The sequence below is a fragment of the Diadema setosum genome, chromosome 10, assembly GCF_964275005.1.
Source record: "Diadema setosum chromosome 10, eeDiaSeto1, whole genome shotgun sequence".
In the NCBI taxonomy this organism is placed as follows: Eukaryota; Metazoa; Echinodermata; class Echinoidea; order Diadematoida; family Diadematidae; genus Diadema; species Diadema setosum.
In genome coordinates, this window is record NC_092694.1 from 38,119,870 (window position 1) to 38,134,236 (window position 14,367).

The following is a 14,367-nucleotide window of genomic DNA, read 5'->3' on the forward strand; positions in this document are numbered from 1 at the left end:
TTTTCATAGATAATTATCGTCAGTGACATTTGCTTTTGGTCTCTGAGTGAAGCACCTGTCACTGCGGCTGCACAGCAGCTGCATCGTGGACGAGTCCCACGGTCGTCCGTGGTGGGCTACCCGTCTCCGAGAGCTTTGTGGATGGAGTAGGCATGCAACACGGGTCGCCCTCAGATTGGTTTTTTGATGTATGTCGCGAATGAACGCATATTCCAACTCTATCACTTCCGCGCGAGACCAATACAAATTTGGAAATATCGCAAACTTTCGCGACCAGTGCGCGAAGCGTTTCCGAAAATCGCTCATTTCTGCTTGATTCGGTTCCACGAATCGTGGAACTGGTCGCAAAAATGGAGTCGAGAGGAAACAGGAATATCCGCATCAACATGATGGAGGGAGTTGGGGCCCGAGTTACCCGTGGACTTGACTGGAAATGGGGTAAACAAGACGGTGGAGAGGGGCACGTCGGTACGGTACGGTCCTTCGAGTCGCCGGAAGAGGTGGTGGTAGTGTGGGACAACGGTACGGCGGCGAACTACCGCTGCGCTGGGGCCTACGATCTGAGGATCCTAGACAGTGCACCGACTGGTAAATGTCACTGTTCTTCTTTTTGCGGCTGCCATTTTATCGAAACCTTTATATGTAGCTCTTGATCTGAGTCGGAAGCTGTGAATCAGCTTTCAAAATGATTGTGAAATTTTGTTACAAGTCATAAATTCATCATTTTATTTGGCTAGTTTGACTTTGGTTGAGACTCGAGTAACGTAGAAATACTAACATTAACGTTAATCTTTGTAGAGGCAATGCCTGAACCTTATCGGTATTTACCCACAAATGCGTGCCTCACACCAATACAATGCAGCGTGTAGATAACCTAGAAGTTCTATGTGAAATATAGTTCACGTAGAATATATGAGTTATGCATGGTGTTTGACATTTGTCTTTTGTTGTTTTTATGTCATTTTATGTAACATCTTAAAGCCATAATTTACCATTTGCAGATGAAACAAAAACCCAGCATTAGTGCTTTAAAATAGTTTTTAAATGTGAGTCAGGGATAGAAACAACCACTGTAAAAATTTGAATCCGTATAATTGATGTGAAGTGTTGTTAAATACACAAAATGTGAACAATACATGTAGTTATAGATCTAATAAGAATGTTTCCAGACTAAACCGTCTACAGGTACGGTTTATTGAGAAAAACACTGCACTGATATCTCCTTATATTTTAGGCTTTATTGCAAACATTTTATATGGTAGGATGTTTTGTGACCCAACAGTACTACACTCAACAGAGCTACACATATGCATCAAATGTGATATCTTGAACATTTTTGAAATCACTGCTCCCAAAGGTAAACAGGACCTTTAATTAAATGAAACAAAACAAGCATGAAGCAGCCAGAAGAGTGTGAATTGTGACATCATTGTCTATTGATGAAGTCCAGTGTGAAAGCGACAGACCTGGCTAGATGGGGAGGGAATTTCCCTTTCTTCATTTTGATGGCAAAGATTTATCTCTTGTTCTTCTTCCTGGTGAGCAACTACAATCAACTATTTTATCATCATGCTTCTTACAGTATCTCACTTGTTACTGCCATTAGTTGAAGGGTTATACAGCTGTAACCCTTTAGAATACATGGTGTATAGAGTTCTGATACTAAGGTGGGGGTAAAAAAACAAAAAAACAAACAAAAAACAAAACAAAACAAAACAAAACAAAACAACAACAACAAACAAACCCAAAACACCATACGATGTTGCACTTATACTGCTGTGAGTATTATAAGGATATTGCTTTGTACATTATGTATGTTATGCTTGTGAGTCCTACAATCGTAGAGTATGATACATGTATATGGTCAGAGTGGAAATTTGCCTGAGAAATTCTTCCTCAGTCAGGCAAGATGGATTTTGCTTGTTTTTAATTTCACAGAATCAAATGTAAAATAGAATTAGATTACAACAAACAGAAAATTGGTATGTTTTAATTTCTACACTAGATTCGTGTCATGCAAAATGCATGAATACCGTACATGTGTATTTCCACTTTTACAGTAATGCAGTGAGGGAGAGTATTTTGCATGCTGTAGTTCAAGGAGAGATCTACTCCATGCATCATGTATGTATCTGAGAATTCAAGATATGGAAAGAAGAAAAGCTGTTGTGATCGGAGAACAGCCGTATCATATTGTGTGTTTCAATGCATTGCTTCATAACAGGAATCAAACATGATGGTACCATGTGCGACACCTGCCGTATGCAACCCATCTATGGCATGCGATGGAAGTGTGCCGAATGCCCCAACTATGACCTCTGTTCGGTCTGTTACCATGGCGACAAACACCACCTGCGTCACCGTTTCTATCGCATCAACACGCCAAACAGTGAGAGGTAGGTTTCAAGTTCAAAAAAGGAAAGATGGGCTCAGGCAAAAGAAATATGTTTGACTCTGAAATGGTGCACTTGAATGCTATCAACCATTTTGCTGAAGAGTAGTGACTTGGAGGTAGTAATGTGCACACCACAGCCATGTCTGTCTTTGCATTGCAAGACAATTATTGTACAGGAGTGGCCGTTTATAGATCTATGGATAATCACAATACACAAGAAGCTTTTTGATTCTACAGCACAGTATGTTATGAGGGGGACTGTTTTTTTTCTTTTTACAGCCACCATAGACAGATATTTAGATGAAGATCAAATATAAAACAGTGTTAAAGTAAATAACCAGGTAGCAAATTTGATTTGAAACAGTGATGAGGTGTTGATGCTATTTTTCTGATCTGAAGAAGCTGAGGCCAAATAATTACAAGTGATTAAACGACATTTAAATCTGACACTTCGTTCTGCAGCCCTCATTGTGCATTGTTCCCTAGTCTGCGCAAACGTCCTGGAACTAATTCTTGATGAATGAGATTTTTATGTCAGAGTAGGTTTGTCTATGAGAAACTAATATTGTGGTCAAGTGCACTGTATAGTCCAATTTAACAGTACTATAAGCATCAGTAGCTGATAGAATGTGTCCTCTGTAAGAAGCCACCTTCATCAAGCTTTTGGAAAAATTACCTGAATGCTAGTTAAATACAGTATGTTGAGTAAGTTCTGGCTAAAATCATGGGCACATTGAGGGTTCAGTGTTGAATGCAAGCACATTATACCTCTCTGCTGCCATGCTGCATTGATATATTGTTCACTCACACTGTTTCTGTAGAGTTCTTCTGGAGCCCCGCCGTAAGAGCAAGAAGATCATGGCCCGGGGGATCTTCCCCGGTTCCCGTGTGGTGCGGGGCGTGGACTGGGAGTGGGAGGACCAGGATGGAGGGATGTCCCGTCGTGGGAAGGTGACTGAGGTCCAGGACTGGAGCGCCACCAGTCCTCGCAGCGCGGCCTACGTCATTTGGGACAATGGCGCCAAGAACCTCTACCGTGTCGGCTACGAGGGCATGGTATGACTAAAGCCCTCCGCACACTACATGACCTGAGGTCGTACGACCTTCCGACCACGAGACCAGGTTGTGCGACCTGGTAATGCACACTATGCAACCTGACTGCACAGCTAGGCTTGCGGCCGTTCTGGCTTCAGTACACATCATACTGAAGAGTAAAGAAGTGCACGCAGTGCCCACTGCGTGTGCTTGCATTATGCTGTATCGTGATTGGCTGCGAATATTTGACAAGTCAAATCTCCGCGACTGGCACTAGGACCCAGTCACACGACTGGAAAGCGGCAAGGCTGGTGACGTCACACTTCCGGTCTTAAGATCGTACGACTGGTCTGATCATGTAGTGTGCAACAGGCTTTACATTGTATTTAGCAATGAGATGCTTTACAAGCTCAGTGCGCAATAAATCTGTAAAGGGATGGTACAGTATCGTTTGGATGGGGCTTCAGGTTTCCACTGCTTCTAGATGATGGCTTTTTTGAGTAATTCAAAACCTCTTATTAACTAATGAAAGAGCATACAATTCTAAGACGAATTCAATGTTCATTTGATGAAAATTGGGTTTGAAATGACTGAAATATCTAAATTAAAGCTTTCCTAATAAAAGGTGGGACCCACCTTTTATTGAGATTGCTTTGATTTACTTTTTTGTTGTTGATATCTCACCCATTTTAAAACCGATTTTCATCACATAAACTTTGAATTTCTCTTAGATTTGTATGTCCTTTTGCATTTCACAAAGTGGTTTCCAAGTATTTTGCAAAAAGTTAAAAGCTGAATCCTCACCTAAACCTCACCTCAATATTATACCATCGTTTTAAAGCTGTTTAATGGTTACAAATTGGATTAAAGAGAAAATTTCAACATTTTGGCCAATATGGCTAAATGTGCACATTTCCAGATATTATTGATCAGCAGATTCGCTAGGAAACTACCAAACCCGATGAGCCACTTGTTGATTTTTTTTTTTTCAGTTAGATTAATTTTGATTATGGTTGTCCCCCGTGTTGTTTTGTACAGCACATCAAAATCAAGCCTCACGTGGAACACTATGATTTGACTTTCAGTTTCCTTTGAAGCAAGCATCATCATGCTTGTGGTGCATTTAGTAGAATGATGAACAGTGTTTTTGTTTATTGCTTGTGACAAAGTTGATAACAACATCGGTCATTTGAATCAGAATCAGAATCCATCTTTTTGAGACATGCAAGTCACACACAACATGATCCATTTCAGTATTGCAACTATATGTAGCTTGCTACAAAATCTTGGGAAGTGATTACACCCATCATAACCAAATTAATCAAAACAAGCCTTGAAATATGGTATCTTTCTGTACTCACAGTGAAATTACAAATGATTTTGATGATTTAACCCATTGCATTCTATATGTGTAGTTTTACAATACTGCAACCAAAAGTGTGACATTGTACTACAAATTAAATTCCACTAGAATGACCTCAAAATAAGCTTCATTTTAATGAATAGTGACTTCTTGATATTCAGGGTTGTACAGAGAGATAGTGCACAAAAAAGCTCTGTAAAAAATTAAATCAGAAAAATGTTATTTTGTGTACATTCCTATAGGGAAATCCATTGAAAATGCTTGGTGTCCTATGTAACATCCGTTACATAGAATATTGAAAATAATTTTAAACACATATTGTTGATCACAAAATATTTATGAACTTGATTTGTTAATAATGTAACTAATGTATTGTGATAACAGTGCAGAATTTTACTGTTTGTACTTATTTAGGCATTTTCCAAATATGCATAACGCGTGTCGCAACGCGCGTCGCGATTGGACACGAAAGAGAAAGAGGCAAATAGTTTCTTCCCAAATATTTTATATAATTTATATTCTTTTCTTTTGGATACCTATCCTGGAAAGGAACTCAGAAAAATCAGAAAGGCCAGTAAATAGTATTGGAAATGTACAAAATAAAAGATCAAATCTTCATGTGTAACGGTGGTTACATTGGACACCAAAAAATTGTTGATTTACCATTGTTAATTTTGACATAAAGATGTAAATATTTTGGAACAAAAGTCACATATTTTTCATCCCCCATTGAGCTCATTAAAACAGCAAAAATGCCTTGATTTTCAGAATTCCGATCAACCTTTTCTAGGATCTCTGTGTAACGGTTGTCGCGTGGACACCAAGCGTAACACGCGTTACGCACTGTTTATAATGGCATTTTAGGAATGAAAAAGGTTTATTAACAGGATTTTCTTTACATGTCATTCCAAATAGGCATGTTCTGGAATAAGATCAGTCAAAAACACTTATAGAAATATATAATTTAGTTGAGTGTGATGCATTTGATCTTAGGGGTACTAATCATGTCACAAATTTGGTGTCCAAAAATGGCCAATTTTTAAGGCATATTGTTTAAAATATACATGAAAAATGTAAGGTTTCATATGATTTTATCTCCACTGTCTCTCATATATGTGGGCTACATATCCTGAAAGTTTTAAGTCTTAATTATGTTTAATTTTTGAAATAGGGCTAATCAAACTTAATCACCTTAAATCTCTGCAGTATTGGAAAAATACACATATGTGAACCAAATGGGCTCCGGACAAAATAAACAACTCATTCAGTGTCATGTTTTTATCACCTTCAAAACATTTTCTGTTCATACTGCAGTAAAAGAGTTGATTTTGGCTCATATTGATTTCATTTTGTTTTTTGTTTTTTTTGTTGTTGTTACAGAGTGACCTTAAAGTTGTGAGTGATGCCAAAGGAGGGTATTTCTACAGAGACCATCTGCCAAATTTAGGTAAGTGAGAATGAGTTGGAAGCATGTGAGCAGTGTACATTATTTGGATCTTCCTGATATAAATATGGATGATTTTGGAGACAATAACTTAGTTCCCACTATAGCTGGGTTCCACTAATACGGGACTGGCATCGAGCCATTCAAACCAACCCAAATCGGAATTCAGTTCTTTTTAAAGCTGTAGAGTGATGTGTGCCCAATGACAGTGAGTTGATTATTTATGTTTTGTAATCAGACAAGGAAAAGCATGCCAACATCCTTCAGAATGACATAAATATCTGTGGTTATAATAAACTTCCTTGTTCTTAAAGGACAAGTTCACCTTCATAGACATGTGGGTTGAGTGAATGCAGCAATATTAGTAGAGCACATCGCTGAAAGTTTAAGGAAAATCGGACAATCCGTTCAAAAGTTATGCATTTTTTAAGTTTCTGTTCAGTCACGGCTAGATGAGGAGACTACTATAGCTTGTGATGTCACATGAGTACAACGATATAAAGAAAGTATAAAGAAAATTCAACATATTTTCATTTTTCTCGCATAACAAAAGAACACCCGACTTCTCTCTTTCAGAAGGCAAGGGGAATAATATTTCCCTTAACATACGTCAGTAACAAGTCGAAGGAATGTGCACTTTATTAAAAAAAACAAAGGTTTGTGAAATTCTCTTTTTATTTTCCTTATACCGTTGTACGCATGTGACATCATACACTGTAGTAGTCTCCTCATTCAGCAGTGATTGCGCAGATGCTTTAAAAATTCATAACTTCTGAACGGATTGTCGGATTCTCCCCAAACTTTCACGATGTGTTCTACTAATATTGTTGCATTCACTCAATTCATATGTATATGAAGGTGGACTTGTCCTTTAAAAGTAAAAAAAAAAAAGAAATTAAAAATAGACACGTAAAATTACAGGGGGTGAAGGGAGATAACCTGTGTATTAATGAGGCTTTTATCCCACCATGTCTTCCCGTCTGCAGATTGTACATTTTCATAACTTGTGTTGTTTTTGTTTGTTTAAACTATTGGATTGTAGTTATACATGTAGTGACCAAGCTGTAGCTAATATGGTGAAAATCTTGAGTCTCCACTGTAAAATTTATCATGCTACTGAGCATACAATTGTTTGTCCCCGCCGAACGAGTTCGAGCAGGGGACTATGAAACGGGCTCCGTACGTGTGTGTGTCCGTGCGTCCGTGCGTCCGTGCGTCCGTGCGTCCGTCTGTCTGTGTGTGCGTCCATGTGTGATCAAAATGTTCAATTTGCTACTTCTCTGTCATTTATGAGCCAATTTTGATTCTGTTTGCTTTATATGATAGCACCACATGGGAGCTTTGAAACTTCTACACAGAATTTCTTTGACCTTGACCTTTGACCTATATTGTACATTTTGCTACAAAATGCTACTCCTTCGCCATTTCTAACCCGATTTCGATTCCGTTTGCTTTATGTGATGGCACTAGGTGAGGGCTTTAAAACTTCTACACAGAATTTTGACCTTTGACTTCTTTGACCTTTGACCTTGATTTTTGACCTGTATTGTACATTATGCTACAAAATGCTACTTCCGGCGGGGACATATATTACGCACCGCGTAATTTCTACTTTTCCTTGTTGCTTTTCTTTCAGTTTGTGGGGCAATCATTGTCAGTAAGTTAATTGAGCCAGTGAGTGTCAAGTTTTTCGTAAGATACTTGTGACAAATTTATCTTCTGACTCCATGAACAGGTGAGCAGGGACCTGGTAGCCGCGGTGTCCATGGTCTGTACTCCCTGGGTGACCAAGTCAACGTGGACCTGGACCTAGAGATAGTCCAGTCCCTGCAGCATGGCCATGGGGGCTGGACCGACGGCATGTTTGAGGTATGACTGGTGACTAATGCTCCCATTTCAGACAGTAGAAAAATATCACTTGTGAAATCAGGATTATAACCATGATTCATGAAGATGATTACCAGAGATTTTTTATTGTCTGAAAGGACTGATGGTTTGCCTAACTGATATTGTAAAATCAAGTCGGTCCAAGCATTATGCAAGCCCTTATGTATCGTACTGTTAATGATATAAATATTTTTATCATTTTTAATCTTTTAACCCGTTGAAGACTAGTCCTGCATATACTCAGGCAGGTGTCAATGGGAAATGTGTGTTATAGCAAAATCAGCCCATCCTCAATGTGTTAATCATAGGTGTTGAGGTAATAGTATAGTATTACTTGCCTCAAAATTTTGTTGGAGAATTTTCAGTAGAGAAAGCTGTTTACATTACATTTACATTACCTGCTGTAGGAAATGGAAAATGAACATGTGTTCTTCACTATTTACTGGAGAGCAGTATTGTAAAGATGAAGTTTGTACAGGTGTACTCGCAAGAGAGAATGTTTGAGATAGAATAACAATCAGTCAAACAAAGATATTGGTATGATGTTCTATCTGACATATTTTTTTAAGTGCTCCAATTTGGTTACATAGGAATGAAGGAAGTAAATATACTTTCTTGTTTCAGTCTCCAGGTGAAAGTTGGAGTGTTGCTGTTGACTGTCTATCACATTACATGATAAACAAACTTGTACAACCGAGCAGCATTCTGTGTTTCTCAATTTATGCAAATACCACAAGTTATTACCTCTGCCAAGGAGGTTATCATTATTATCATTATTATTATTTTTTTTTTTTTTTGGGGGGGGGGGGTCACTGTTGGTTTGTCTATGTGCGGAATAACTCAAAAAATTGTGGAGGGATTTGGATGAAACTTGCAGGAAAAGTCGATAATGGCTCAAGGAACAGATAATTAAATTTTGGTAGTGATCCATTAATTTTTATGCAATTTTGAGGGATTTTTTAAATATTTTGGCAAATAGGGTCAGTGAACTAGGGAGTTCAAGCTGCACTTACCTGAGGTTTGCATATAAAGATGCGTACTAAAGTGTGTGCTCTGCTTGAGGCACCGCACAGCATGCAGGAAGCTGATGAAGTAAACAAAGGCTTCTTTATCATTGGGAAATTTGGTGATTTTCAGCAAGCGTACTTTCAGTATGCACGGCTTGGCAGAGGTCTGCACTCTCTCTCTGCTTTTCTAGTTATTACTGATCTCTTTAGGACTTATCTGGATATCTCATTGGCCCATTCATGCTGTACAAACAAGTGAAGCTGCAGCGCTGCCATCTTACTGTCAACAATCAGTGAGAATTTGCACACATTTTACAGCAGAGACTGTCACTAAAATCATGTGATGTTGTGAGCTCCGTACACAAGTGTAAGGGCGATGTGCATGGCAAAATGGCAGCACGGCGTCTTCAAAGCGATTTGCCTATGAGATATCCAGATACTCCGAGATCAGTGGTTATGATGCACTGTGGAATATCCAAAGAAAGTTATTGATCTCTTTCTTTGTTTTTGTAGACCCTTGGGACGACCGGTACAGTCGTAGGGATAGACGAAGACCATGATGTGGTGGTGTCCTACCCAAGTGGAAACAGGTAATGAATGAACTCTGAATGATCTCATGAAGAAAAGCGTGTGTCATATAGAGACCTGCAGTAGTTCAATTCTCATACCCATTTTTTTTTTTAAAACACTGTTTTTGGAACACCACTCATGCAACCCAGTGTTAGGCAATGAAGTTTGCATGCAAAGGAATGGTATACACGTACTGATTATGCAACATGTACTCAAACTTAGAATGAGAACATGGATTGAGAGAGAACATTTTAATGAAATTGCACATTCTTTATCAGTAAGCCATTCATATATTTGCATTCAAAGAGATATTTACATTTATTTTATGTAAGTAAAGAATGTAGAATACTAGTATAGTGTTATATTTTTGAAAGCAGATGTAAAGTTTTACCATTTATGCATCATATTTTTTGTTCACATAACTCTAATCAGTTATCTGATTCTCTGTCTATCTCTGTAATCATGCATCCATGCATCCATCCATCCATATATAAACCTCTTTATCTACAATGTATCTCTATATCTATCTACCTCCCTATCTATATATTTGTCTTCCTATTTATCTATCTATTTATCTATCTACCTACTTACCTACCTATCAATCTATCTTTCTTTCTATCTATCTATCTATCTATCTATCTATCTATCTATCTATCTATCTATCTATCTATGAATATGTATCATGTCTGCCTACCTTGGACTTTAGGTGGACATTCAATCCAGCTGTGCTGACAAAGACCAACCCAACTACTGCTGCCAACACCGTGCTGCGAAGCAACGACCCAACGGCAGCATCCCAGTTCCAGATAGGGGACCTGGTCCAGATTTGCAGTGAACTGGAACAGATTAAAGTCCTCCAGCGAGGCCATGGCGAGTGGGCGGAGGCCATGCTACCTGTGAGTGGATCAGGAGTGGTTTGCTTGTTGAAGATAAAAAAATTGTAATTATTTATCCCTGAAAGATGCTTGCAGGAACTATGTCCCTAGGCTGTCTGTCCGTCTATGCAATCATCTGTTGGGACTAGAGAATAATGACCATGGCAATATTTGATATACATGATGTGATTTCCTCACTCCTTTCATAATTATGACAAGAGAATTTACTTCCATGTAGGCAAAAGTAGACTTATGCAACTTTGAAAAGTCAGCTCTTCAACCTGTTGAGGACGAGTCCCGAGTATACTCGGGCAGGTGTCTATGGGAAATGCGCATTGTAGCAAAATCAGTCCGTCCTCAAAGGGTTAAAAGAGCTGACTGTAGGAAACTGATGTCCCTTGACCACTGCAATCCTGCTCTTATGTAGGATGCATTGCAGGAAGAGAATTGGACTGATTGAAGTTTTGAAAAGTTTGCCCAAGGTCAAAGGTCAATGATTTTTACAAGTACTTCCAGTTGGTTTTGTTGTTACTGTTGATACGATGTTTATGATGCAATCTGAGCCCTTGTATTGCTACACAGAGAGTTTAGCATGGGAGTCAGATGACTCTCAGCTGAGCAGCAGTTGATATTCTCTGCTGCCACCTAGTGTTGGTTTTGGAACAGGGAAGTAGCTTGGTCTGCGAACCCTGTGAAGCGTGCTTGCAACATAGTGGGGATTCTAAAAATCTATGTTATGGTCAATGAGACTTTGCCTAGTTAGTGACACATGATATGTCAACCAAACCATTCTGGTGTACCACTATGTCAAATTTACTGTACTAATCCAGATTTGTTGTTTCTTATTTTTTTGTTGATTTATTGATCCATTTCTTTATTTGTATAATTGTTTCTTTCTGTACCTATTTGGTTACTTCTTTGTTTAGTCATTTCTGTATCCACTGTCTATTTAATAAATGCAAACAAAAGAAAACTGACCAGAAATGTACAAAATATGTAAGTGAGAAACTGAGCAAAGAAAATGAGATTCCATCAAGATTTGAACGTGAGACCTCCGGATTGCTAGGGTTTGAATCCCAATGGAATCCTGTTTTTTTTTTTTTGCTCAATGTTTCACTGTGTATTCAGTTAGTTACTACTTTATATTTATTTACTTTGAATTTTTTTTTTTTTTTTTTTTTTTTTTTGTCAGAGGAGATGGACATTAAACCCCATTTACCTGTTTATTGTCTTTTTAATTAATTTAAATTGACATTTTAACAAATTTACAGTGGTAAGATTCAGAACTTTTGGAACTCCGCAACCTGAAAGATGCAGTAGGTACATTCAGGATGAACTTTAAATTTGGCTTTTTAGTTAGTCTTCTCATGAATATATATTTTTTTCCTTTCCCCATTTTGTGTGAATTCTGCTTGATTTTCCATCACTCTTACGCCAGACGCTGGGCAAGATTGGTCGCGTCCAGCAGATTTACCACGACAATGACCTGAAGGTGGAAGTTTGCGGTACGTCCTGGACATACAACCCCGCGGCTGTGACCAAAGTGGCCTCAGACTCAGCTGGATTGGGCAACTCATCCGGTGAGTTGTGTCACAGTCAGTGGGATTCATAGTAACAATAATGTCATAATGATTATAATAATGATTATGATATTGTTAATGATTATGATGATGATATTAATTATGATAATGTTAATAATATTAGTAATAATGTCATAATGATTATAATAATAATAGTAATAATGTTAATGATAGTGATAAAAATCATGATAATGATGATGATAATGATGATATTACTTCTACTACTTCTACAACTACTACTACTACTACTACTACTACTACTACTACTACTACTACTACTGCTACTACTGCTACTACTGCTACTACTGCTACTACTGCTACTACTGCTACTACTACTACTACTACTACTGCTACTACTACTACTACTACTACTACTACTACTACTACTGCTACTACTGCTACTACTACTACTACTACTACTGCTACTACTACTGCTACTACTGCTACTACTACTACTACTACTACTACTACTACTACTACTACTACTGCTACTACCCGTACTACTAGTGTGTATTTTCTGAGGGTTCCATATCGTACAAGCTTTGCTTCTTAGTGGGACCCTCCACTTCCATCCCCATCCTTGGTTAACTTATACTACATGCTTTATACATATTAAAAAAGAGATAATTGTGGTGTTTTTTTTTTTATATTTTCATCTGTTACTTATTTTCACATGTACTTTGTTAAATCACATTCTGCAATTATTACAAATGTCCTGTGCATATACATTGTATATAATTTCTTTGTTTATTTGATGGAAGTGACAATAAATTTGAATCTTGATTCTTGAATGGTAAGTATAATAATATGGCCTTATTTACCCAGGACAGCTTCTTTAAATAAAGTCCTAACACTTTTCTTCAACAGGGCCATGCCATTGCCATTAAACCCAGAATTGTGAGGAGATTCCCACATATAAACCTGTGTCATGAGGAAAGTTGTGGGCAAAACATTTTGTCCAGGGATGAATACACCAGGCAGAATTTGAACCCCAAACCTTCTGTTCACAAACCCATAGCCTTGTCCACTGTACCATGGTGTTGTGAGAATTATAGTAATGATGGTCATTTATACTTGGCAGTGGTTGTATATTTTGTTAAGTTAGCATGTTAACTGTTTTCCACTTTGTTGCCTCCAGTAAATGAGGTACAATGCCATTAGTCTTCAGGGTGGGAAATTGATGACATTGCTCCTTGAAATGGGTTTGGTATTGTTCTCATTCTGCTGCTGTAGTTCTCGACTGGAAGTTAGGCTACTCATAGAATTGCCTAATGATGATTCATGAAATATTATGATCACAATATACATGCTAGGTATAGCAGCTGTTCTGAATCTTTGCATGCTTTGAGAGGATGGAATTAAATTATCATAATCTACTGGTTATGTTTTTCTGTCCCCATCCTCGTGTCTCTTGTAACGTCCCACCCCCACTCCTCAGAGAGACTGTCTGCTCTGCTGAAAAAGTTATTTGAGACTCACATCAGCGGTGACATCAACGAGGAACTCGTCAAGGCCGCGGCAAATGGCGATGCCCACAAGTGTGAGGAGATAATGCAGCGCCAGGATGCAAACGTGAGTGCTCCTCCCGTTACAATATTGTAGTAATAATACCTTCTTTATCCAGGGTAGCCTCTTCAGTGTTGCCACTGCTCTACCAGAGGGTCCTGCCATTATTATTACTCTAGCATTGCCATGTAACCATTTATACACCTGGGTTGAGAGGGATATGGCGGTTAAAAACATCTTGATCTTGTCCAAAGACGTAAGCACTAGACTGGATTCGAACTTGAGTCCCCCGATTGAAAGTCAGGAGTCTTATCCACTATGTCACCACTGTTACCATGCATTGTTTGCTGCATTGTATTTGCACATCTGGTAGGGGGCGCTCTTTGCTGATCAGTACCAATGTACTGAAACTTGCAATTGTTGAGTAGAAGTTATGTAATCCTTTTAACTCTGTTGCGACCACCTGCCAATGTGATGCATCAGAAGTCAGTGGTCATTTGAATTAAGGTGCCGGGAGGATTAAATCCCTTTCCTCACAAAGTTGCCTATAAGTGGGACTGTGGATGTGTTTTTTACTAGTAGAATGGCTTGGTCTGAGTAATACACTTGACAGCTTGAATGGGATTGCAACCTTACAGTATCCACAAAGTTTTCAGCCAGTGCCAAGGTTTTTATCGTCCAGTAACAAATTTTGTTTGGAAACAT

At 38.4% G+C, this 14,367-nt stretch overlaps 1 protein-coding gene across 1 annotated transcript in view; it reads left to right on the top strand.

The window, feature by feature from the left end:
* Positions 1–283: 283 nt before the first annotated feature.
* The window catches only part of LOC140233696 (E3 ubiquitin-protein ligase MIB1-like), a 346,055-nt gene continuing 331,971 nt past the window's right edge, over positions 284–14,367 (top strand). Inside the window, exons 1-9 of the mRNA XM_072313796.1 lie at positions 284–588; positions 2,225–2,396; positions 3,217–3,451; positions 6,174–6,240; positions 7,973–8,106; positions 9,645–9,721; positions 10,408–10,597; positions 12,015–12,156; positions 13,595–13,728. Coding sequence (XP_072169897.1) covers positions 351–588; positions 2,225–2,396; positions 3,217–3,451; positions 6,174–6,240; positions 7,973–8,106; positions 9,645–9,721; positions 10,408–10,597; positions 12,015–12,156; positions 13,595–13,728 — 1,389 coding nt within the window. The 5' untranslated portion in view covers positions 284–350. The remainder of the gene's footprint in view (positions 589–2,224; positions 2,397–3,216; positions 3,452–6,173; positions 6,241–7,972; positions 8,107–9,644; positions 9,722–10,407; positions 10,598–12,014; positions 12,157–13,594; positions 13,729–14,367) is intronic.